We start from the raw sequence: 27,742 nt of genomic DNA on the forward strand, positions 1-27,742 counted from the left end.
TGTCTCATTGTTATTGTGATCTCTATTGCTCTATTGAAGTTAATGATTGAAATTTTCATGTATAACTGCTTAATGATTGGAATTCTCTAAAGAAGTCAAATTGTATCATTGGAAATAGTTATCAGTTTGAAAAAAATTCTAGTCTTGTTTGCAACTAGAAAATCAACACTGCTACTTTCAATTTATGTATAACATCTTTTGTCCATCAGATGCTCTAGTTAGAAGGGGTTTCTATAACCTCAAGACTCTGAATCTTAGTTTTGGTCTAGTTTCACACTTGGTAAACTAAAAACATACTTTTTTTGGCGATGTAACTCTTTAACGTGATAATATCAGGTACCTTACTAAAAAAACAAAACAAAAAAAACAATGCAATTGTACCAGGCACTTATCTAATACAAGGCTCATCCCAGACCTCAAAATTATCACTACAATATCAACATGTTGTGTAAGTTTACTCTCATTAAAATAAGGGTGAAACTGCACTCAAAAGCCTCTTACTAGCAATGGATCTAAAATAGATCCCCAATGGAGTCATCTCCTATTCTAATGTAGTGTAGCTGAGATCAAAGGTAAGTTCCTTCAGCTATATAATGGTGCAGATCAAATGTAAGTTCCTTAAACTATATTATGATTGAAATAATTTTAGAATTATACTTAAATTGTTCAGTGCTAAATTGAATAATTTGTTGCAATTATGAGATTATTGGGATTGGTTATTTCTTTATTAAACTAGAGGAAACTCAGAACAAGTTCTTCAAGGTTATTAAGGAAAATAATGTTATCGATTTATCAAGAACTTCACGAAGTTTCTGTTTTTTAGATATCCCATCAAATCATGATTTTCTTGATGGATTTGAAAAGTGGTGTTGCAACATGACCATTTTTCATTTGAAGGTTAAAATTTAAAAAAATTTCAACTATGGCATTAAAAACCAAATATCATTATTACGAAAAAAACAAAAAACCACACTAAAATGGAAAAATGGCGATGCAACATCACTTTCATCTTTTTAAGGGTTAAAATTCAAACATTTTTCAATCGTCACATTAAAGACTAGATATCATGACTACAAAAAACACGTTGATATGCAAAAGTAGTGACATAACACTACCCATTTTTTCCAAGTTATTCAAACATTTTTTAACCATGGCATTAAAGACCAAATATCATGACTACGAAAAACACTTAAAATTAACACCCATCGTTTGTCTTTTCTTTTCCTTTTTTATCGAATGTCTATTTTTAAAGTGTTTTTTTTAGGTCAAAATACAAATAATTGACATTATGGTCTTGACCAATGGCACCCTCAAAAAAAGTAAAATAAAATCGACTCCAAATCTAAAAAGTAGCATTACATGATTTTTAAAATTATTTATTAATAATTTTTAATAATTTACATTGAAAAAATTTCTAAATAATTTTTTTGGAAGAAAAAACAATTTCAGATAAAAAAAAAAAAAAAAGAGAAAAGAAAAAAAAAACAACTTTAGGCTATTAAAAAACTGAAAGCATCAACTTTTTTCTTAAAATTAACAAGAAAAGACAATGTTTTTTGAAGGAAAAAAATACATTTTTTTTGTCGGTCAAAAAACTTCTATTATATGATCAGGAAATACAAGATACAAAACGATTTTCAACGACTCTCCCATCTTCACTCTACCGGATTTGTTAGCTAGGAGAGTTGGAATATAGTGCATAAGATTTTTCTAGTGAACCTTTATTTTCGAAGGGCTAAACAACCATACATGCCAAAAGAGAGACAAAATAAGTAGAAATCACGTGGACGACATATCAGGGTGGTGGTTGAGGAGGACACATGGGCAGAGCTACCATTGGGCCATGTCGCTTGTGCATATGGAAATCGATGTGTTCCATTCTGGCCTCAAGTTCATGCAGGTGGTCATTAATCTATTGTTGGCTCTTGCGCAAATAGGCCAGTTGCTCCAGAATCTCTATCTGGCTAAAGTGGGTATCATTCATATAGGCTACTAACTCATTTCGATCCTCATATCTATGCTCTCTGAGAATATCCAGGTGGGCCTGGATTCCCCTCAATTGTTTAGCTAACGATTCCAAGGTGGCTAGTAGGTCCACATGACTCGGAGAGTGGCCCAGGTCGTGGGCAACTTCACCCTCTCTATCCATGCTCGCAGAGTTTTCCTCAGTGGACGAATTTTCTCTGTCGGCTCTTGTCGCACCCTGCCCATGTTGACCGCCACCTCTGCAGGGTTGTCCCTATTGCCGAGTCATCCCTGCATACAAAACTATAACCTAGACGTAGACCACATACCAGTCACCAACACCCTCAAAGATACTCACTAGAGGGACCCAAAGCAGACACCAATAAACCGACTTAGATGAAAGTGAAACAGACCCCAATGCTCGACAAACCCTGCAAGGACCAAGGGTGGCAACATTCTTAACCAAACTCAGACAGTGCTTCCAAGCGGCTCGAAGGCCTTTTGGATTTAATACAATTCCCCACCCCAACCAATGCTCCCAGATAAACACTACTTTGTAGCAAGCCTGGTGACTAATAAACTTTCCATATACAAGGTGACAACATACACAATTTAACAGCTCCAGGGTGAGGCTAGACTGAAGGCACCACTGGACAGTATGTAACAGAATGAGAATGGACCTAATGGAATCAAAGGATTTACCACCTCAAAGCAGCAAGTGACGGGACAAGAAACACAACCTAGAGGGAATTGAAAGAAACTCTACAACACATCACAAGAAGGAATACTTAAATGTCAGTGAGCAGATCACAAGGTGGTGGGGGCGGGGGGTGGGGCGCAACGACACTTACAGAAGCCATCACTGGAGATTGCAATTCCTAGACAGAGAAGGAGACCTCCAGTGTAGGAAGGTCGCGCACCTGGGTCCCAAATGAACACCTGAGAACTACCCAGTTATGAAACTCCAACATTAATACCCTCCCCAACTTCTCGTTGCCCGTTCGACTCCCAGAGTGAGCCTTCTTGGCAACCACTACAGATCCTTGCCTCCTTATTCCCTCTATTCATCTCCCAATTCACGAAACCATACTAAGCTTGTCTGAAGAGAGCACTAAGTATACCAAACGCCTCTAGAGGCTTCCATGTCTGGACACACCATCAATTAATATCGTTTATGGCTGAGAGCATGTCTGTTAATTTTAGGTATGTTCTATGCTTAGAGCAATTTATTTCAATTTTCACAGTTACTCAATATCTCTTCCAGATTAGCAATCACATCAACATTAAAGTAAACTGCAGATAGAACATAAACATAAATAGCAGAAGACAAGCCAAGACAAGAAGACACAAGATGTGGCGCTAGCCAGGGACAAACCCCAATGTGGGGAAACCCTTGGTCAATTCTTCTTATATGTTCTTCAATAGTTCAGTAGAGAAAGAGAGAGATAGTACAAATACATCAAAAGTCAACACTTTGACTTCACAAGATAGGAACATAGATCTTCTCTAAGAAGATGTCTCATGAGGTAATTGATATGGACTCATGTGATTCCATCATCCTATCATAGTGTTGCACCATGCTGCACCATCATACCATGTCAATCACAGAGTTGCACCATGTTGCATCACTGCTGAGTTGTACCTCATCATGTTGTACCCATCTTGCTGCTCTTCATCTTCATGTTGCACACATCATGTTGTTGCACCATATCATCATGTTGCACCTCCTTGTGCTACATCTTCAAATTGTACTTTATTGTGCCTATCATGTTGCATCCCCTTGTGCTGCATTTTGATACACTTATGCTGCACCTTGACACACTTGTGTTGCACCTTGATACATTTGTGCTACACACCCTGATACACTGCCCATAACAACTCTTGTTATGGTGCTATGGCCTACAGCCTAGCACATAGCAACAAATGTATCATAGATAGTGTTCAATCATTATTAACGCAACAAAATTTAGTCTATAGAAATGTCAACTCTTGAACATGTCGTAATGCTACAATTCAAGCACTGATTAGGGTATTGACCACAGTCCCTAACAGCCCATCTAAGCTGGCCCAGAATTGCTCTTAATGACTGTGGTTGTCCTCCAATGAGTTGTTGCCCTCCACACTGCCTCATAACAGTCCTCCTTGATATAGTAGACCTCCCAAATCGTCCCACTAATGAACTATTGTAACCTTCTCTTTTCCTGTGGCTAGGGCAGTCATGAGACTGCATATAAGGAACCATTCAGATCCCTTCTCACAATAGTCTAAGGGCACATGAAACCCTCCACAAATGCGGCCTAGAATAGTGTTAAGGTGACTGTGTTTAGGCTTGCGTTCATCCATGTATAGACTGTGTCTAGGGCACGTTTAACCCTTCCTTAGATATGCAGCTAAGGCTCCTTTAAGGCTTCCTCATGTCTATGGATTAGGGTTGCCTTGCTGCATGTAGAAGTTCCCCTAAACAGTGGGTAGATGTACCTTCTTTGCTACGGATTAGGGCCTCCACTTGGCTGCGTATAGGGCTCCTTAGATTTGCGGATTAGGGCTTCCACTTGGTTGCGTATAGGGCTCCTTCTTTGCTACATATTAGGGCATCCTTTAGACAACTGTTGGGGCTCCTTTTGGTTGCATATTGGGGCTCCTTTTGGTTGCATATTAGGGCCTCCTTTAGATAGTTGTTAGGGCTCCTTTTGGCTGCGTATTTGAGCTCCCTTTGACTGTGGCAAGGGTTGCATTCTTCAACTGCGTCTAGGGCACATAGAACCCTTTTTTCACTGTGTCTAGGGCTTCTCCCTCTTGACCTCTCTAGCCACTAAACCCAAACGTGTGGAGAGAGATCTTAGGAGAAGTGAGTGTTTAAATGACTTGAAGACCTCCTCCTTTTATAGTAAAACGTGGAGCACAAGAGGGGGCATATTAGTTGTTGGCCGACCTTGACGAATTGTCCCATAACACAAATAAAATCATATCTCCATGAATACTTATCAGAATCGGATGATCTTTAGATCAATCCTACACCTCTTGATGAGAGGAGTCCAAGTAAAATATCAGTTGTCATTAATAAGATGACCCACAACGAGTTTGGCCCTAGTTGCCAATTTTAACAATGTCTAACGTGTGGTAGATGGGGGAGACCCCGAGGCCATTTGAACTATTGATCGCTCACCCCCATCAGGGGAATTATTATCTTCATCTATTAGACAAGAAATAGCAGCCAAGTCTCATGGATCTAAATCAGACAAGCTCAAAGCCAAATGCCCGCTAGTTGCTAAATCTTGGTGTCCTTCAATGGTACCCCAATTCGCCAGCCAATCTTAAAAACCTGCAAAATTGAAAAATAATAACAAAAAAGAAGAAAAGACCTTTTAAAAATAAAATAAAATACTTTTAAAAATAAAAAATAAAAAATAAACTTATTAAAAAAATATCAAAATAACCATTTAAAAAAATATCAAGGGAAAAATTAAAATCTCGTATCTTTCTTTAAAATTAAAAAACTAAAGATTTAAAATAATAATAATAATAATTAAAAAAAAAAAAAAAAAAAACATGCAAGGAAAAAGAAAAGAAAAGAAAAGAAAGAAACATCATGAATACTTTAAAGAGCATGTGGGGCATATTGTCTCCCTCGCAAGCTCTAGTGGCCCATTGTGGTTATACAACCCACATGAAGACCATGCCCAACATCTCTCCCTCATACTTTTTAAACAATCCATGCATGTGTTTTCTTTTATGTTTTTCTTTGCCTTTTTGTTTTCCCTTTTGTCTTTTTTAATAGTTTTATTTTATTTTTTATTTTTTTTTTAGGTTTTTTATTTTTTTTTTTTTTTTTGGGTGTCTTCTTAATTTTCTTTTTATTTGGGTTTGTTTTTTTTGTTTTTCTGTTTTTAATTTGTATTTTTGTTATATTTGTGGTTTTTCTTTCAACATTTGTTTTCCAAATTAATATAAGTTTTTAATATATATATATATATATATAGAGAGAGAGAGAGAGAGAGAGAGAGAGGAATTGACAATTGGGATAGGCTCATACTCATGTGACATGACGTCAACTCTCGTTGCCACCACTATAGAAGGTGAGCCCATAAACACCCCCACGCATGACCTACATAATAAAATAGAGAATTTGAACCTCCAACCTCAAATAATTTGCATATCTTCATATCATGGAGATTGCAAATCAAACTATACCCCTAGGGGCTATTATTATTTCAACATTTGTTTCTTTTTGTTTTGATTTTATTGTTCAAATTTTTTTCTCATCTATATATATATATATATTCGCCAAGTTGTCTATGTCCTCCAAAGATGACTACAAGCTTAACTTTTGGCTTGAGAAATCGTGACCCAAGGGCATCTAATCCATCAAAATCACCCAAGGATCACACCCGGCCTGGGCCACACTAGCCCTTAACATCACTGGACTTTTTCCCATGGAGTTTCAAACCGGTGACCTTCACATCACGAAGTGACTTAACAATACACCCCATCACCATCTATTCTACACCACGTTGGCATTTTAGATATAATTTTTTAAATTATTGTGTTTTCTATTTTTATTTTTATTTTAATTGCGTTTTAAAAAATTTGTAAATTATCTTAAAATTTTGGTTTTTAATTATTTTTTGTTGATTTTATTTAATTATTTAATTAGATATTTTCTTTTAAAAATAATAAATTTTCATTTTTTTAATTAAAAACTTTACATCACATTGTTGTTTTGTTTTTATTTTTGCTTTTTAGTGAAATGGTGTTATTTATGATTTTGTGTACATTAATGATGATTTTATGAACCATAATTTAAAAATTATTGCAATTTTAGTGCCCCATTTGTTAAATTTTGAGTTAACATGTTCTTTGCTTAGATCAATTACCATGATAGCCCAAATTATATTTTCAATTCTTTCATTTTCAATCACATAGATCATTTTATCATTGATGGTAACTGAAGAAGGAACGTAAACCATAAATGCAAAGAACAAGCCAAGGCAAGGGAACACAAAATTGGCTCAAGCCATAAAAAAACCCTAAGATGGGGAAAACCCTTGATCAATCTTCTTATTATAAATATCAAGTGCTCAACAGAGAGAGAGAGTACAATAATTCGAAATCAAAATAGACTTGCCAAATTGCAGATAAATAGATGGTCCAAAATGTAGTCTTGAAGGAGACAAATTTTTCCCTAGTATTAAACTACTATAGAAGTATGATCAAGTTAGGGTTGCTTATATTCCACATTATCTTGCTCAATCTTCTCCAAACAGCCTCCTAACAACTGTGGTTAGGCTTCCTCTGCCTTTAAGCCAACTTGCAGTTGTCCACGGCTAATTTCTAGCCCCAAACTAACCTCATGGCACCCTGATCTCGGGTAGATAAGGTCTGCAACTTACTTTTTACTTATTCTAGCGTTGCAACCTCATGAAATAGAGTGGTATTGCTTCCAAACCAAGCTAAAAATCTACCCAAGTCTACTCAGAGAATGTGGTTGCCTTCTACTGCCCTTCAGGACCTGCAAGAGATACAAAACCCATACCAAATCTGCCCAGAAATTGCCTTAGACCCTGCAGTTGTCCTCCTATAGTTGTGCGGCCTTCAAACTAACCCAAAGAGTCCTCAATCTTCCTTACCTTGACCTCTTCCTCAGCTCGACTGCCTCAGAGATGTGTTTCTCATGATGATAGATACAAATGGGATTGGAGGCCACCTCTATATATACAAATCGTTGGGGGCTCAAGTGACGTGACCATTGGGTTAGATGAGCCTACATAAAGGTGAGGCTGACCTTGATGATTTACATGAGAGAGGGCATAAATTCAAAAACCCATTTCTCCTTATCCAAATTTGATGATATTTAGGTCGATTTTGGTCCTCCCGAAAAAGAGGAATTCAATGTCATAATTATCTTCCTCGAAAGACCTGTTTAAAGTGGAATTTGGCCCTAGTTTCCAATTTTAATACCATTGAAAAAGAGTCGAGTTGTCTTATGCTAAGGCTTCAAATGAACTATTATCTTAAGCTTGAAAAAAAATTGCTCTTTGCAGAACAACTCTTTGTAGAACCGCAGGAGAAGGTGAACCACTCATCCTATGCATATGTCATCAATAGTAGGGGAAGGTGAACCACTCACCCTACACACATGTGTTATCAATCGTAAGGGAAGGTGAACCACTCACCCTACACACATGTCCTTCGTCACAGGGGAAGGTGAGCCACTCACCCTATGGTCGCTCATAGCTCAAGAAGTACATCAAGCCCCCAAGAGCTCCCAGAGCTCAATGTTCAATCTTAACCAAAGATCCCTTCATATAGGTAATAGTGTCAGGCTGCTTTCTGAAAATCAAGACTAGATCTTGGTGATGTGACCGGATCGATAATGGGAGCCCCATATCTCCATCCAGCAGCATATAGATGTATGCACAACAAACATATTGATTTACAACAGAGATCTTGGCAGCATTTAGTAATCCTCTGCTTCTTGCATATCTTGATAAAAAATATTTAATTGATCTTACTCCCTCTTATTTAGGGAGACCACAAGCCTAAGCTTGTCTTTCCAGAGTGCAAAGTGTCCATCATTCAACCTGCTCATCATAAGATCTATCCACTCAAACATGCTATAAAACAGGAATGTCCTTTTATGTACCATATAAAGTGGTAATTGGTGTCAACATGTGAAACACTAGATTCTCTTAATCTTATTCTGCAATATGCAACAATATGTACATAAATGATAGTTGAAGAGTTTCCTTAAATTTATACATTCGGTTTCAATAGCGCTTTAGAGTAACAGACTTCAAACTTTAATTTATTTAAAAGGTTGTCCTTAACATATGTATAGCACTTAGATGTGCTCTTTCCATTCATCACTTTGTCAATCGAGTTATCATCAAAATATTCATGGAATCTTAGATTCCAGTAGTGTACCTAAAATTATAGAAAATAGAATCATTGAAATATCTCAATAAGCAGTTGTCCAATATATGAGGCTCGTCCATAAATCGACTTCAAAGCTTTCATAGCGAGACATATGACTGATAGGGTGTTGATGAAGAATAGCAAGGATCCCACAAGATATACTGTAATATTCTTAATTAGCCATGGCTAATTGGAATATTTGATATTGTTCAATTTTTGCCTTCTATAGTTATTTGTAAATAAAAAAGTGAGGAAGGGGGAGATAACTCACTTTTAGAATAAAAAGTCACTACCTAGTAGCACAACGTTGCAAATTAAAGGGGAGCCAAGGGGGCCAAAGGGGGACGCAGAAATGGAGCCCACACAGACACATGGAGGGATTGCGCAGGAGGGAAGAAACATGTGGCAAGAGAGGAATCACGCAGGAGGAGGTAAGCCTTGGGATTGAGAGAGGCAAAGGCTATAAAGGAGAGAGGAGCCCCCTCATTTTGATCATTCTGTTATGAGCATTTGTGATAGTCATTTCAACTTAGAGCACGAAGGCTGTTTAGCTAGTCTGTAGCATTGTTTAGTGCATTGAGTGTCTCCGTTCAGAGATCTCACCCTTAGCCCCGGGGGACTTCGAGTGCCTGCTCGGGCAAGGTATTTCCATTAGTATTCCAGTAGTAATTTCATCAGTATTCCAGTAGCAGTTTCATCAGTGTTTTGGAGGACTGCGCAGCACTGAGAGGGGGACGCAGTTCTTTCTGGCAGGAGTCTGGTTTGAGGGTTTGCAGTAGGATTTGTGCTGAGAGATTGAGCAGGGGATCAACCCTTGCATATTGGAGAGTTTTGGTAGACGTTTCAGGCAGATTTCTAGAGGGTTTCATTCAGTAGCAGCGCAGAGCTTTGAGGGACTGCGCAAAACCCCAAGGGGGTGATTTTCAAGGGTCGGCCATTTCAGAAAAGCTTTCTAGGCTTTTCTGGATTTCTTGAGTAGAGTCCAATTCCAAAGTTTCAGCCTTTTCTGAGGAGGGGAGCCGCCCAAAATTCTCATTTGATGTATAGCAACAACAGCAACACAACAATTCTCTAGTAGCTGGGACGTAGTTCAGAGAGGGGCCATTCCTTTGCTATTCTGAGTGTATTTCTTCACTTGCCTTGTACAAGTCGAGGTGCCACCTTTCTGATCACCTCCTGTACTTATTCTATTACTTAGTATAATAAAATGGCTTAGTATTCTTTCTGTATTTCTTGAGTATCTGCGTATGGTTATAATTTTATATGTTGCACCATTGTTATTGTATCTCTTTGAGCATTTTCGGCTATTATACCACTTGTGTGTTGTTGACAGTGGGGCGACCCACAACTTCATCGATGCACAGATGGTTGAGCAAAGAGGTATACAAACAGAGAGCTTCGATGGGTTTTCAGTCTTGGTCCCAGGAGATCAGACCATGGCGTGTGCTCGTTATGTTCCAAAACTTTAAGTGATGATGGGCACCTACACATTGACTGACCACTTTTTCGTGGTCAATATTCCCGACACCAATATGATAATGGGTGTTCAATGGCTTGTCACTCTAGGGAAGGTCACGACGGATTGGAAGACCCTAGAGATGGAGTGGGATGATGAGAAGACAGGGAGGCATGTGAAGATACAAGGATAACACACATATTCGCTTCAGACTGTTTCGGCTCATCGGATGGAGGCAGTCTTCCGGAAGGGAGACATAGAGTGGGCAGTGGAGCTGTGTGCATCAGAGGCAGGGACTACAGGGCAGACGGTACATCTTGAGATACAATCCATCCTTGATCGGTATGCCATAGTGTTTGGGGAGATTCCACCAGGACAGCCACCGGATCGAGGGTTTGAGCACACCATCGAGCTTGAGTAGGGCATACAAGGAGTGATCACCACCCCCTATAGGCATCCCAAGGCCTATCGAGATGAGATTGAGCGGGCTATCCAGGAGTTGCTGGCTCTTGGGCACATTCGACCGAGCACGAGTCCTTTTGCTTCTTCTGTGGTGTTGGTGAAGAAGAAGGACAATACATTGAGGATGTGCATTGACTACAGGGCCCTGAACAAGAAGACCCTGAAGAACAGGTACCCCACACCCAAGATCGATGAGTTGATGGACGATTTGAGAGGAGCACGGTTCTTCTCAAAGATTAATTTGAGATCTGGGTACCATCAAATTCGCGTGAGGGAGTAGGACATTCCCAAGGCCGCCTTCAGGTGTCACTATGGGCACTTTGAGTTCTTGGTGATGCCTTTTGGGCTAACCAACGCCCCCGCTACATTTCAGTCCTGCATGAATCACATCTTCCGTAGTCACTTGAGGAAAATTGTGTTGGTATTCTTTGATGATATTCTCATTTACAGCAGGACTTGGGAGGAGCATCTCCAGCACATTAAGACAGTATTGCGTATCTTACAGGAGCAGTAGTTCTATGCCAAACTCTCCAAGTGTGAGTTTGGGTTGATGGAGTTGACACCGAGTACTAGTTATCACCCACAGATGGATGGGCAGACAGAGATAGTTAACAAGTGGCGGGAGGGCTACTTACGTAACTATGTCAATGGGCAGCAGCGAGCATGGCTGAAGTGGCTGCATCTGGGGGAGTACTGCTACAATACTTCACATCACATGTCCATTGGTATGTCACCATTCTATGCCTTATATGGGTATCATCCTTTATCTTTTGCTGACGTGATGTTTGGTGATAGCAAGGCTCCTAGAGCCAAGATTTGGATCCAAGAGAGTCAGGATATCCTCCGAGCTCTCAAGGATAACATGGCTACAGCGCAGAACCAACAGAAGTTGTATGCCAACAGGGGTCGGGTGGAGAGACATTTCGAGGTAGGGGACATGGTCTACCTACGATTACAACCATACCGACAGTCGTCACTGAAGCAGAAGGGGGCTGAGAAGCTCAAGCCCCGCTTTTATGGGCCATACAAGGTGATACGCAGGATTGGACAGGTTGCATGTGAGTTGGGGCTGCCCCAAGGCAGCAAGATTCATAACGTTTTTCATGTATCATGCCTAAAAAAGGCATTGGGGTAGCAGGTGATAGTGACAGATGATCTACCACCCATGGATGATGAGGGACATTTGGTATTGCAGTCGGAGGCTATCATTGATACCAGGGAGAGGCAGCTACGGAGCAGGACGGTCCGGGAATTCTTGGTGAGGTGGAAGAATTTGCCGGATGAGGATGCCACTTGGGAGAGTGAGAAGATCTTGCAGCATCCATCACTTCAGTTGCTTGAGGACAAGCAACATTTTGCCAGGGGAGACTGTGATATTCCTAATTAGCCATGGCTAATTGGAATATTCGATTTGTTCAATTTTTGCCTTCTATAGTTATTTGTAAATAAAAAAGTGAGGAAGGGGGACATAACTCACTTTTAGAATAAAAAGCCACTTCCTAGTAGCACAACGTTGTGACTTGAAATGGAGCCAAGGGGGCCAAAGGGGGACGCAGAAATGGAGCCCACGCAGACACATGGAGGCACTGTGCAGGAGGGAAGAAACACGTGGCAAGAGAGGAATCACGCAAGAGGAGGTGAGCCTTGGTATTGAGAGAGGCAAAGGCTATAAAGGAGAGAGGAGCCCCCTCATTTTGATCATTCTGTTATGAGAATTTGTGATAGTCATTTCGACTTAGAGCACACTGGCTGTTTAGCTAGTCTGCAGCACTGTTTAGTGCATTGAGTGTCTCCGTTTGGAGATCTCACCCTTAGCCCCGGGGACTTCGAGTGCTTGCTCGAGCAAGGTATTTCCATTAGTATTCCAGCAGTAGTTTCATCAGTATTCCAGAAACAGTTTCATCAGCGTTTTGGAGGATTGCGCAACACTGAGAGGGGGACGTAGTTCTTTCTGGCAGGAGTCTGGGTTGAGGGTTTGCAGTAGGATTTGTGCTGAGAGATTGAGTAGGGGATTATTCCTTGCATATTGGAGAGTTTTGGTAGAGGTTTCAAGCAGATTTCTGGAGGGTTTCATTCAGTAGCAGCGCAGAGCTTTGAGAGACTGCGCAGAACCCCAAGGGGGTGACTTTCGGGGGTCGGCCATTTCATAAAAGTTTTCTGGGCTTTTCTGGGTTTCTTGAGTAGAGTCTGATTCCAGAGTTTCAGCGTTTTCTGAGGAGGGGAGCCGCCCCAAATCCTCATTTGATTTCTAGCAACAACAGCAGCACAACAATTCTCCAGCAACTGGAACGCAGTTCAAAGAGGGGCCATTCCTTTTCTATTCTGAGTGTATTTCTTCACTTGCCTTGTGCAAGTCGAGGTGCCATCTTTCTGATCACCCCCTGTACTCATTCTATTACTTAGTATAATGAAATGGCTTAGTATTCTCTCTGCATTTCTTGAGTATTTGCGTATGGTTATAATGTTATATGTTGCACCATTGTTATTGTATCTCTTTGAGCATTTTCGGCTATTATACCACTTGTTTGTTTCTCCTATACTCTTAGACAGAGTCTGGAAAGGGCCAGGTAGCCTCCGGATCTCGTCCTCTTTTCAGAGGCAACATATCTGGTAAATGCCCTCCCAGTCCATCTCTGGTTGGAGTTTGATTGTGTTTGAGGAATATCCCTGATAAGGGATATTACATATACATAAGCACACCATCAGTTTTTCCTCCAGTCCTTAAGTGTAGGGAATAATGCATCAAGGCTAGGTCGATCATTTTGACTTTAAAAGTCAACTCCCTCTTACATTGATAAACGAGAGGGTCATCAATCAGACATCAGCAATAGTTGTATATGAACTCCCCCTGATTATCGAGAAAGTAACCTTGCCTACAATGCAACCATTTGCAACTGGCTATTTACCTCTTAAGGTGATCATTTGGCCTTCAATCATGATATTCCCTCACGAGACAATTGATTCATTTATAAGGAAGGTTCTTTTGTATTCAGGTGTCCATATCTATAACATTATTTTCCATAATATCCTGACTTAATGCAACCTAGATGTCAAAATCAAGGTCTCCAGCTTATTATACTTGTTAAGACCTAGAATCTGACATGTACTTTCTTCAAGGCACCTCTGATTTCATGCTGATGAGGGTTATCACAAAAGAGATTGTTCCACAGTGCCATGGACTTCTTCTTTTAGTTGTTCCTCAAAATAAAAGCTTCAGGTGAGTTGCATTCCTTATCAAAGTTGCTGCAATTTCTCTTGAAGTTTCTACATAGAGGATAACTTTTCAAAAGATAAGTTATCTAACTATCTTGTTCACAACTTCGATTGTGAACGACTGTAGTACTATATAAAAAAAATCTTCCATTGCAACCACTGTTGTTAGTGTTTGTTGCTCCTCTACTTCATGGGTTATGTAAAACCCTAGCTGATGCCCTTATTGTTGTCAATATTATTGTCCTTCTGCATCTACCTTTAGCTACATATCATCAGTTCAATATCTTTTGACACATAAGGCACCAAAACATTAGAGCCACTTATTTCACTGCATAATAAGATTTGACAAATATGTAGCTATTACTGACACTATATGGCTTAGATCCCTGACACTACACTAATGAGAGCCTCGCCATCCTCATGCTTAGTTCTGCTCAAATGATCTTAATATGTAAGGCGAAGGTATTGTATTTCTGGCAACATACATGTGCTTACAACCTAAGATGTAGACTCCAATTTAGTGCACAGTAATCCTTCACAAAAACAAGAATGTTTTCTTTTGCCATCTTTCTAGCTTTACCACAGAGCAGAGGCCATTGATCAAGAACAATGTTTATTTTTATGTAGACCTTTGAGTAATACAACACTCTTGTAACCTTTAGATTGGAAAAAGTTTACCTCCTCAAATGATGACAAGATCCACTTCAATATATAAGGTTTCTATCTCTTTTGTTTTTGGAATTGTACACAAGCAGGGGATGGTATCTTCAGCCGTATTGTTAGTGCATAAGATCTGGTGAATGATGTGTCACTTAATTTCTTCTTTGCTAGAAGACTGAATTAATGCTTCTAAATGATTTGTTACTTCCTCACTCACTCATGCTACGAGCCTGTATATAACAATGCCTTACTATAGTTATCGTCTTGATTATGCCAATACGAGATGAACTTATGCCAGGATGTAAACTAATGCAATTCACACATTCAACACTACCTTTTCACTTATCAACATATTGGACTACACAGATATTGTAGGAATTTATAGGGTAAGTTCCTGAGATGAAACACCAGAGGATACCGCTCACAAACAAATCACAGATCAATACACCAGTATTCCTGACGTGGTTAAAACCCTCAAAGAGGGAAACGGTCCACCACCCGAGCCAACGCCGCCACTTTAGGCAATTTATTAATAAAAAAAAAGAAATTTTACATAAGCTTCTCTCGTGAATGGTCACCCTACAGATGACCCTCCATGCTCTTTAAATAGAGATCATGGACCAATCGGGTGTTAAGCCGCGGATCAAATGTCGTAATACCGAGGAGAGAATGAACCGTCAGATCACTTCATGTTTAGAACATATTGTGACCATCGGATTGTAAGTTACAAATGTACATAGTAAAGAGACACACTTTACCTAACTCTACACTAGACCAAGTTATACTTAACTATTTCCTATGTGTCGGAATATCCTAACATCCCCCCTTAAGAGCAACTTGGGATAGGATTGAAGGATGTACAAATATGACACAATAGGAGAAGGAAGGAGACATTAGCCTATCCCCCCCAGTGACAACTTCCTGAACTCCAACCATAAATCGAAGTTTAATAACTTCGCTCTGTGAAAGCCTTTCTAAAGATGTCTGCAACTTGATCATCGGTTGAACAATATTGCACTTCAAAAACATGGTCATGAATGAGCTTTCTGATGAAGTGCATGTGTAGTTCATTGTGTTTGTTGTGCTGATGTTGGACTGGATCTTTTCATAGTTGAATGACACTTTGATTATCACACCAAATTGTAGTTGGATGCTGCTGCTGAAAACCAAACTCTGATAGGATCTGACGAAGCCATAAGGCTTCCTTACTAGCTTCTACGGCGCCACGATACTCTACTTCTACAGAAGAAAGAGAACTGGCACCTTGTTTCTTGCAAGCATATGTAATAGGTCCAAAACCAAGGGTGAATACATAACCTGTAGTAGACTTCTGATCATCAGGGTCACCAGCCCAATCAGAATCAGCGAAACCAACTAATAGAGGAGATGCTTCTGCACTGTAATGAATCCTAAATTGAACTGTACCTCGAACATAACGAAGTATTCTTTTAGCTGTTTTCCAATGACTTTCATTGGGTTTTGCATAAACCGAGCAATAAGGCCAACAACAAAGGAAAGGTCAGGACGGGTATGAGTCAGATACAAAATTTTTCCTACAAGATGACGGTATAAGGTAGCATCATCTTCAGGGTAAGTACAAGTGACTGAAAGTTTGGCTCCAAAATGAAAGGGAGAAGGGGTTGGCTTACAATCTTCCATGGGAAAGTGGCGTAGAAGATCACAAGCATACTTGGACTGGGAAAGGGAAATACCTTCCTTGGATTGCAAGACTTGAAGACCAAGAAAATAATGTAAGTGTCCTAAGTCTGTCATTTCAAACTTCTTTTTAACGTTGGACTTCACATGGTTTATAAGGTTGGGATCACTACTAGTAAGGATAAGATCATCAACATAAAGAACAAGAATGATAAGAGACTTGCCCATTTTCTTGGTGTAGACAATATTGTCAGAATGACACTTAGAAAAGTTGGTATCTAAAAGAAAGCTATCCATTTTGGCATACCAAGCTCGAAGGGCTTGCTTGAGACCATAAAGGGATTTCTTAAGCTAACATACAAGGATGGATTCTGTTTGTATAAAGCCAAGAGGTTGTTCCATATAGATTTCTTCATGCAAGTCCCCTTGCAAGAAGGTAGATTTAACATCCATCTGATGGACTTCCCATTTGAAAGAGGCAGCAAGGGAAAGAACAAGGCGGATAGAGTTCATTTTGGCAATAGGGGAGAAAGTTTCAGTATAGTCAATGCCTTCAACTTGTGAAAGGCCCTTAGCAACAAGACGAGCTTTATGTTTATCAACTTTTCCATCTGGTCCAAACTTGGTTCTGTAAACCCATTTATATCTAACAAGTCTTCTTCCCTTTGGAAGAGGAACAAGATCCCATGTATCATTTGCCAATAATGAACAATATTATTCATTCATAGCTGCGTCCCAATCTGGATGGCTTGAAGCTTCTGCAAAGGTGTCAGGATCATAATTTGCTAAAGCTTGAGCCAGTAAAGAAGAGGCTCTATCAAACTGAGAATGTGTACGTCGTTGATCTGTAGGATCACCTGCAAGAGCACCTGCTGCATCCCGAGTAGCACAGACCCATTTTGGAAGTTGAGGAGCTGAAGGAGGATCCTGAGAAGGTGGGGGAGGATTGTCATCCTCGTTGTCATCATCTGAAGAAGAAATGTTTTCAGAAGTAGAAGGAATAGAGAGAGGTGGCACATCCGCCGAACTAGGCTCGTAGGCCGATATATTTTCAGCAAACTTTACATCTCTTCTAATGATAACATTTTTGGACTTAAGTGGAATAAGTCTATATCCTTTGACATCTTCAAAATATCCAACAAAAATACATTTTTCACTCTAAGGTTCTAAAGCTTTATGTTTCTCATCTGGAATATGGGCCCATGCTTCACTTCCAAAAACATGAAAGTAACTTACATCTAGTTTAATTAAGCTCCATGCTTCTTCTGGAGTGATATTCTTTAAAACCTTAGTAGGAGTGCGATTTAGTATGTAATTTGCACAGTTAATTGCTTCTGCCCAAAAATTAAAACCAAGTCCTTTAGATTGAAGCATACAATTAGTCATTTCCTTTAAGGTGTGATTCTTCCTTTCAGCTACACCATTTTGTTGTGGAGTATATGGAACAATATGTTGCATTTGAATGTCATTCTCAGTGCAAAAGTTGATGAATTTGTTGTTAACATATTCTTCGCCATTATCAAATCTTAGCTTAAGAATTTGATGTCCAAATTGTTTTTCAACAAAGGCCTTAAAGGCCAAGAACATGTTAAATACTTCACTCTTGAGTTTTAAGAAGTATACCCAAGTGCGTCTGGAGAAATCATCAATGAAAGTTAAGAAATACTTGTAGCCAAAGAATGAAACAACTAGAAGTGGACCACATAAATCACTATGCACAAGCTATAAAGGGGTTGAGGCGTGCCAAGAGGCACGTTTTTCCAAACTATCTCGATGATGTTTTCTGAATACACATCCGGAACAAACACCATCGCTACAAGATACCATAGGAAGAACTGCCACCATATTTTCTTTACATAGATTTTGAAGAAAGAGATAGCTTAAGTGACCAAATCACTCATGCCAAAGTTTGCTCACTTCATCATTATAAGCAACAAATACCAAGGGAAGAGTTGATGACCCAAAAGTTGTTAAACTTATACAAACTTGTAGAATCATCAGGAATGCCAGTAGCTAAAATCTGTTTAGGATCTCTTAGGTCCTTAATTACAACATCGTGAGGTGAAAATTCAACAGTTTTACCTTCACCTGAATGAGTTATCTGATATAAAGATAGAAGGTTGCAGGATAAGGTTGGAACACATAATACATCATTAAATTGACCATTGTCTAGATGAATAGTTCCAGTTCCTACAACACTAAGAGATCTATCATCACCAACATATATATTTTTGGTGCTACAATCATTTAAAGAAGAAAACATGGCTTTGTTTTTTGCCATGTGATAAGAAGCTCCAGAATCAATGAGTCACTCATGAGAATGAAAAGAAGAAAACACATTTAGTGCATAATCAGACCGAGATGCTTGAAAACCACATGCAGAAGTTCTATTCCTGAAGATGAAGTTGAAGTTGAAGAGTGCTCCAAATGGACGTTATGCTTCTTCATTGCTGCTTCCAAGGCTTCCATCTTCTTAAAGCATTTGGATTCTAAGTGACCATCTCGATTGCAAAAGTGGAAATGTCTATCAGTCTTCTTCCCTTTGTTTTTATTTGCCTTATCATTTTGTTAAAATGATTTTTCATTTTGAGACTGAAATTACTTAGGACCCTTGTTTGGTTTAGGACCATTCTTTTTAGGATACTGCTTCTTAGGATTCTTTGAATTTGGTTGTTGTTGGGCGGTTAATGCTTTCTTAGAAGAGTTTCTAAGATTAAGAAGACCAAGATGTAAGAGTTTCTCTTGTTCTCTTATTAAAGAATCACAAAAGGCATCAAAAGAGGGGGACTTGTAGTCTTGTCGTTGAGAAATAAAGGCTTCTCTAGTAGAATGGAAGGTGGAAACAAACACAGAGTAGATTGATCCCAACTTAGTAAGAATGGAATAGATAAGGCTACCATCTTCGTTCTTAACCTTAACACCTTCCAAGAGAAGTCTAAGGGTCTCGAACTTGGACAAAAAATCTTCAATGGAAGAAAAATTATTAGGGTCCGACGTAAGCAACTCATTTTCGAGTTGATGGGCTCTAATTTCATTTTTAATTCCAAAAACTTTAGTAAGTTGTTTCATTGCTTCATTAGGGGTATCAAGTTCTACGATCTAGAATCTAAGGTCTATAGAAATGGACATCCCTATCAACCTACGTGCTTGATCTTGCCTATTTTCCCATTTGGCTAGCTTATCTTCATCTTTAGGTTTAGTTTCTTGGCCTGAGGCTATTCTGTAAAGACCATTACTTCTAAGTAAATCCACAAAGTAGGACCACCATTGGAAGTAGTTGGTGTTGTCAAGAATAACTTGGCATGAACATTCCATTTTAACAAAAACTGAAGCTGTAGATGTTGAAACTAAGTGTTCCAATGGAAAGATCTCAAAAAATTACGCTGATTAAAAAAACGGCTTCCAGATGAAAAAGTTATGGCTTTTTGAAGAAAAGTTGTTGAAGATGCCGACGAAGTGCATGAATGTGCGGAAGTGAATGATAATGTTATATTTAAAAAAAATCCCCCCCTTTCGAAACTTAATCTAATTAGCTCACTTTTAAAAAAAGATTTTATGTGACCCACTTTTATAAATAAGTGAAAATCACATTTACAATGGTACTTTATGAGTTACTCACTAAATTGTAACTTAAATAAAAGATAAAGAGACTTTAGAATTATAAGTGACTTACTTTTTATAATAGGTGAGAACACTTTTACATAAAGTAACTCTAAAACATAAATTACATGTACTTTTTGAAAAAGTAAATCAACAAAAAGAAAGACTTGAACCCAAGACCTCTATTCTCATAAACTAAATTTGGACCAAAGTGAACTAGATTAAAATGTCAGTAATTTTTGGAAAAGAGGAAGGGGTTTTTTTTAGTCACTGAAACTTTGGGGTGTGTGCTTACTTGAAAAAACTCTTTTTCCCTACGAAACAAAAAACCACACAACCCAACACGGACATACAAAAAAAAAAACAAATCTTATGGATTGAAGTTAACTTTTGCCAAAAACTATATATTTTCCTCAATGTTTCTGATTTTCCGAGATCACACTAAGGTGCAGTGGAAAGAGCATACGCATGAGAAAGATTATTCCTTTCTGTTTCTGATTTGCCCAGATCGCACAGAGTCTCGGGGCAAAAAGCATACGCAGAAATGAAAGGTATAGATCCGGTAATAAAAAGTAGAGAGCTAAATAAATTGAAATAAACAGAGAGATGAACAACTAAAACTTCAAATAAAGATTGTATACCTCCAGATTTTAAAAATGATGTAGCTAGGGCTACCAGAAACCTTTTCGCGTGAAACGAAAGGGGTTCCTCACTGGAACAGATGCTCCTAACACAATAGAACAGTCCTCTCATCTCGAAAGCAGTCAGAAACAGTAGATCTAGGAAACGACAGTTGGATGCACTTGTACCGGCTTCGGATTTGGATCACCAATGGATGCGACCCTCAAATAGTTCTGATACCATGTAGGAATTTACAAGGTAAGTTCCTGAGATGGAACACCAGAGGAAACGGCTCACAAACAGATCACAGATCAATACACCAGTATTCTTGACGTGGTTAAAACCTTCAAAAAGGGAAACAGTCCACAGCCTGAGCCAACGCAACCACTTCAGGCAAGTGATTAATAAAGAAAGAAAATTTACATAAGCTTCTCTCATGAATGGTCACCCTACAAATGACCCTCCATGCTCTTTAAATAGAGATCATGGACCAATTGAGTGTTAAGCCACGGATCAAGTGTCGGTAATACCAAGGAGAGAATGAACCGTCGGATCACTTCATGTCTAGAACATATCGTGACTGTCGGATTGTAAGTTACAAATGTACATAGTAAAAAAACACACTTTACCTTACTCTACACTAGACCAAGTTATACTTAACTATTTCCTATGTGTCGAAATATCCTAACATATATGTCATTAATGATTATGCGAAGCTTCAATGATTTGTACATGAGTACTTCACATTTACTAACATATTTGCGCCGTATTATTTCTTCAAATTGAATTAACTTCAAAGGATTGAATTCCCAAACTAGAAATACTGATCTTACCTTTGCCATAAGTATATGACAAATATGAATCTAGTTTATTCCACGGGGATCCATTCTAGATGATTGTCACTGATAAATGTGCAAACTTCCATGTCCAGTCTTCAACAAAATTAGGAAAAAGACTTCAAGCCAAACTAAAGAATGAGATTGAAACCTTCAACTATACCTGCTTCACTCTTGAACTAGCATAGGTCGGCTTAATTCTCCTTGACAGTGATATATGTATACTTAGTGAATTCTAGACATCATGGCAAAGGAAAGTGTTGCAATCGCAATTTGACCACTGCAATTTGGCTTATACTAAAATCATGGATAGAATGGAAATAACAATCATCATTCATTGTTGTTGTCAAAATTATTTGCATACAACTTATAAATAAACCCAAGGCCGAGAATGGATCTTAATACCACAATTTGTGTTCTTAAAAACTATGAGAACATACCTTAATTGCAAGACTGCAATACTTACTGACTTTTTCACGGGGATATGACAACCCTTAGTCCATTTCAAGAGAGGGTCAAATGTCCTGTACCAATAGAAATATTTTTCTCCTTCGCAGGTCTTCAAAACATAGAGATAAGGATGTATTATTTCAGATTATGATGCCCTAATGAGGGTCGAGTCTGTTTTCTTTTAAGCAAGCCAAAATCTCAGAACAAATCCAACCTTCTTCATTGTCTCTCATCTGATTTTCAACGAATCCTTAGAGATGAAGAGATACTTCAGAGCACAAAATCAAATGTTTTGTAAAAGTTGATTTTGGGTCTCAAACAAACCCTAACCAGGATTGAAATCGCAGTCCATATCATACAATTCATTCCTCAGAAATTCTTCATATGCTATTTGATCAAGATTATGATTCTTCAACGAATAGGCCCACATAATGGAAAAGGAGGAACCACAGATATCATGGAAACTTGTTGACAAACTGCTCTTAGTGATTTCTTTCTCTTTTACTCCTGCTTGGGCTTGTTCTCACCTGTGCTCTGAAACCATGTTAAATTTTGAGTTAACATGTTCTTTGCTTAGATTAGTTACCATGATAGCCCAAATTGTATTTTCAATTCTTTCTTTTGCAATCACATAGATCATTTTAACATTGATGGTAACTGAAGAAGGAACATAAACCATAAATGCAGAGAACAAGCCAAGATAAGAGAACACAAAATTGGCTCAAGCAAGGGAAAAACCCCAAGATGGGGAAAACCCTTGATCAATCCTCTAATTATAAATATCAAGTGCTTAGCAGAGAGAGATAGTACAATAATTCGAAATCAAAATAGACTTGCCAAATTGCAGATAAATAGATGGTCCAAAATGTAGCCTTAAAGGAGACAAATTTTTCCCTAGTATTAAACTACTATAGAAGTATGATCAAGTTAGGGTTGCTTATATTCCACATTATCTTGCTCAATATTCTCCAAACAACCTCCTAACAACTGTGGTTAGGCTTCCTCTGCCTTTAAGCCAACTCACAGTTGTCCACGGCTAATTTCTAGCCCCAAACTAACCTCATGGCACCCTGATCTCAGGTAGATAAGGTCTGCGACTTGCTATTTATTCTAGTGTTGCAGCCTCATGAAATAGAGTGGTATTGCTTCCAAACCAAGCTAAAAATCTGCCCAAGTCTACTCAGAGAGTGTGGTTGCCTTCTGCTGCCCTTCGGGACTTGCAAGAGATACAAAACCCATACCAAATCTGCCCAGAAATTTCCTCAGACCCTGTGGCTGTCCTCCTATAGTTGTGCGGCCTTCAAACTAACCCAAAGAGTCCTCAATCTTCCTTACCTTGACCTCTTCCTCAACTCGACTGCCTCAGAGATGTATTTCTCATGATGATAGATACAAATGAGATTGGAGGCCACCTCTATATATACAAATCGTTGGGGGCTCAAGTGACGTGACCATTGGGTTAGATGAGCCTACATAAAGGTGAGGCTGACCTTGATGATTTACATGAGAGAGGGCATAAATTCAAAAACCCATTTCTCCTTATCCAAATTTGATGATATTTAGGTCGATTTTGGTCCTCTCGAAAAGAGGAATTCAATGTCATAATTATATTCCTCGAAAGACCTATTTAAAGTGGAATTTGGCCCTAGTTGCCAATTTTAACACCATTGAAAAAGAGTCGAGTTGTCTTATGCTAAGGCTTCAAATGAACTATTATCTTAAGCTTGAAAAAAAATTGCTCTTTGTAGAACCACTCTTTGATTTAAGTATCGATTTTTAAGGATTTTCATAATCATGATATCGGGTCTTTAATGTCATAGTTGAACCATGTCTAAATTTTCACCATAAAAAAGAGGTGATGTTGCACCATCACTTTTCCATTTCAGAGTGTTTCTTCATGTCTTTTATACTCATGATGCTTGGTCATTAATGCTATGGTTTAAAAATGTTGTGAATTTTCATCCTTACAAAGAAAAAGGTGATCATGCATCACCACTTTTGCATTTTCAAGATGTTTTTTCATGTCTTTTCATGTCTTTCATAGTCATGACATTCAATTTTTAATGATGTGGCTAAAAAATTATTGAATTTAACCCTTAAAAAAAGTGGGTGATACAACATCATCACTTTTCAATTTCAGGGTTTTTCTTTTTTTCATGTTTGTTTTGTGCAAAAATAAAAATGTTTTGGGCTAGAGTTCTCATTTGAGATCACAATCCTCATTAAGTTAGTAACATTGTTGGAATTTGATGATTTGGGGTAGCATCGGATGTGCTCTAGCCACGAAATTTGGTGGCGAGGTTGGGGTACATGAGATCTCCAATACCCAGAAAGGATTTGGGCAGATTCTAAACAGATCAGGAGATATTAAAATAATTAATATTTTTAATGGAGTCCCTAAGTCTAAACTCAGGGAAAATAAAATATTAATGTGTATTAATATGAATCTGTGTTAGAGTGGTCCAAAAGACATAGATCAAGCCAAATCTAATCTTAGCCGTTGATTAGGGACTTAATCTCGACTGTTGAGATGTCAACAGGAAAAGTATAAGAGGAGGCTTGAGGGTCACTTGGAGAATACACCAGAGTGATCAGTCATTCTATTCTCTAGAGCAGGGTTTGCTAAGAGAGATAGAATCAGTGATCGGGAGAGCAACTGAGGGGCATTGAGTACAGAGAAACAGAGATGGCAAAGATTGTGCCGGGAAAGTAGCGCAACAGCCAAGGAGAGTGACGCAAAGCCAGCAAGGGCTCACGCAGGGCCACGCAGAGGCAGCCAAGTGTTGCGTAGAGCACCAGAGAGGCCAGCGTGTCTGACGCAGAGGCCCAGAAAGCTGACACAGGGCCTCTTGGGGCTGAAGCAAGACCAACGTGAGACAACGAGGCGCTGACACAGTCCAGATTGGGTAGACGCTGGGGTTGCAGAGCAGTTTTGTGCTGAGCAGCTGTCTGAAGGATTTTCCAGGGTTTCAGCCAAGAGATTTCTCTCAAACTGTGAGGTATAGCTGCTGAGGAAATTCTCTATTGGGTAGGCCAGTGTCGGCACCCAGATTGTACTTCGATATTGCTTAATAAGAAAACCCTCAGATAGCTGCACCAGTTTTCCCGCATTGGGATTTTCCGAGGACATTGGTCCAAAAATAATGGTGTCATGTGGTGTGTTTGTTCTTGTTTCTTTTAGTTGTTGATCTATAATATGTTGAGCATGCACTTGTGTTTATTTTTAGTATTTATTTTGTAAATAACTTGTTAAAGAAAAATAACAAGTAGGTAGGAATAAATCAGAAAAAGTGCATGAAGGGTTTCTAAACTAAGTAAGCTTAGAAACTTCAACAGAATTCACAAAAATTTGGATAAAAAAAACACAAACTATAAGGTGTACATACACATTTACCTATTGTTAAAATCTTATTGCCAATGGACTTGACAATGTACTTCACTGATTTCCCAAAATATGAAATGTATTGTTGTAGGTATTTTTAGCTTTCTCCTGAGAGTTGCAATGCGTTTTTGTTGTTGTAATCATTTGGTTCAACACCACCGAGACTTACACAAGATGACCAATGGAAGTCAAGACATCCACTTTCATAGACAATTGGCCTAGTTTAGCCTCAAGTCCAACCATTTGGAGTTACGCAAGAATGGAAACAGCTTGGTGTAGCAAGTATCGAACTTTGAAATGTGCAATAGGCCGGAAGATTTTCTAAATCACATGCTTATTACACTATATTTGCATGTTAAAATGCTTCTTTGGGTGGTCAGGTTAGATGAGACGCAACACTTCTAATCTCCCATGGAATAGTTGATTACTTCGTTCTTCAGTTATGTGAACTAGCATCCACATCATCCTCATCAAAATTTGGAGATTGGAAGCGTTGTCGAAGACAGGGTACACCCTTGGGTCATCAGGTTTGATGAGAATCAACACTTCTAATCTCCCATGGAATAGTTGATTACTTCATTCTTCAGTTATGTGAACTAGCATCCACATCATCCTCATCAAATTTGGAGGTTGGAAGCGTTATCGAAGAGAGAGTACACCCTAAGTTGTAAAGGTGATTTCTCTTAATAAATGCTATAGTATTTTACATGAATCTATCACATGACCTTTAGGTCTCATCATTGCAAATTAACGTTGAATGGAACCAAACAATGTCCAATAATGTAAACCAATATGGTCTCCATGTAAGTATAAATTTACAACCAATCATATCAAATGGGAAAATCTGGATTCCCATTTGACATGATTATTTCATTTCCCTACCTCACGAAGTAACTTTGCTTTAATTGTTGCCCACAGGTGAAGTCAGGTCTATCAACAAGATTCACTTCAAGTTTTGTGTTTTCTTTCTCCAGCTCAAGAATGACCTGTGCAAAACAGATACATGACGAGTCAATATATGGACAACTTATACATGCAATTATAAGATTTGGGCTACAATCCTGTAAAATGAACACACAAAACTAATCCATGTCCATGCACAAACTTCAGAATAGATTAGATTATGAAAAAGATAAATGTTTCTGTTAGACAAGTTGCCATTTTAGCCAATAGCTAAGGTTCAATATATAAAAATTTGTAATAGCAACAGCAACCAGTAAAAAGGAATTAAAATGGTTAGCTAATAAGGACTGTATCATACATACTAATGAGCAAATCATGCTAGAAAATCATTTCAGAAGTTCACTGGGTTTAGGTTAAGTAGCCCATATAGATGAGCAGAGTTTGTGGAGCAATATTTTTATCACAAAGAATATTGGAGTGGGAACCTATCATGGGAGCTTAATACATCCCGTCACTTTCTAAAACTGCCGCAACTGAGAGTATCTATGTTTAATATAACAAAACGATAGCCACGACAGAGAACATCACAATAAATTTCCAGGTCCAAATCATAATCTGTAACACAGCACAAGTTTTCTAGTGTATCCAAGCAATACAAAAATGTTTCAAAAGTCGGTGAACAAAGAATTAATAGCAAGACCATATAGTATCAGTGGGTTTGACTGATATGCTTCAGTTATCTCCATGCCAAACTTACTCTTTAATCAAATGTTGCTCGGAAATGGGAAGTTTTCATTTCGTGTAAAAAGTGTTATGCATGCATAAAAATATGTTTATGATATAGTTATTCAAGGAGTTGAACCGAGAACTTCACAGAAACATTTTACGCAATCCTCGAAAAAAAATGATGAATTGAAATTGAGAGCATAACAAGATGAAGATCAAATGTGCAGCAAATCAGATAGGGTTGACTTTATTTAATTTCTAGACTCAACTTGTTTCTATCCACTTTTCCAGTGGACCATGCATCTGTACATGATGCTGAAAGGATGAGTGAACAGTACTAGACGAAGTATAGCTCACATAGACAAAAATTGGACTAATCAATCAGATAGGCCAAAATTGTCCCCAAGACTGAAAAATAGAGCACATTCTGCTAGTTTATAGTGAACAGTTATTTTATTCAGCGCATAATTGCAAATTTTAATTTGACCTAATGACGGTTTTCAATCTCAATAAGTTTCTCAATTTCTTGCTGTTAGGGTTTAATACTCATACACAAATGCATTAAAAAATGAACTTATGAAAGATACACATTGAATCATTTACTGCAAATGCTGAGTGGAAACTAGGGAAACTTTCAAAACAAACACATTAAATGACACAAATTTTCATGCAGCGTCCCTGAAAAAAACCCTGAAGGGAAAACTAGTAGAGAGAGAACTCTATTATGAGCCCACAGAAAAATAAAACAACTTAACAGAAAATTTCTTTTCCAGCAACAATTGACTGTACTTATCTCGAATTCTGAGCCACTTTATCACCTCAAAAATTGTGCCAAGACACTTGATTTCTGTGCAGAAGAGACTGCCTGGAAATCTCTGCAAAACCCTTGATTTCTGT

General features: G+C 38.5%; 1 protein-coding gene across 5 annotated transcripts in view; it reads right to left on the bottom strand.

Annotated features, from left to right (window-relative positions):
• The window catches only part of BGAL17 (beta-galactosidase 17), a 434,395-nt gene that overhangs the window by 42,394 nt on the left and 364,259 nt on the right, over nt 1-27,742 (bottom strand). For all 5 annotated transcript variants that reach the window (XM_089411528.1, XM_089411525.1, XM_089411523.1 and 2 more), the window contains one exon: nt 26,099-26,202. In XM_089411528.1, the coding sequence (XP_089267654.1) occupies nt 26,099-26,202 (104 nt within the window). The remainder of the gene's footprint in view (nt 1-26,098; nt 26,203-27,742) is intronic.

Source organism: Pinus tabuliformis, chromosome 3_1 (genome assembly GCF_031772625.1).
Source record: "Pinus tabuliformis cultivar Carrire ecotype Pingquan chromosome 3_1, CPIR1, whole genome shotgun sequence".
Lineage (NCBI taxonomy): Eukaryota > Viridiplantae > Streptophyta > Pinopsida > Pinales > Pinaceae > Pinus > Pinus tabuliformis.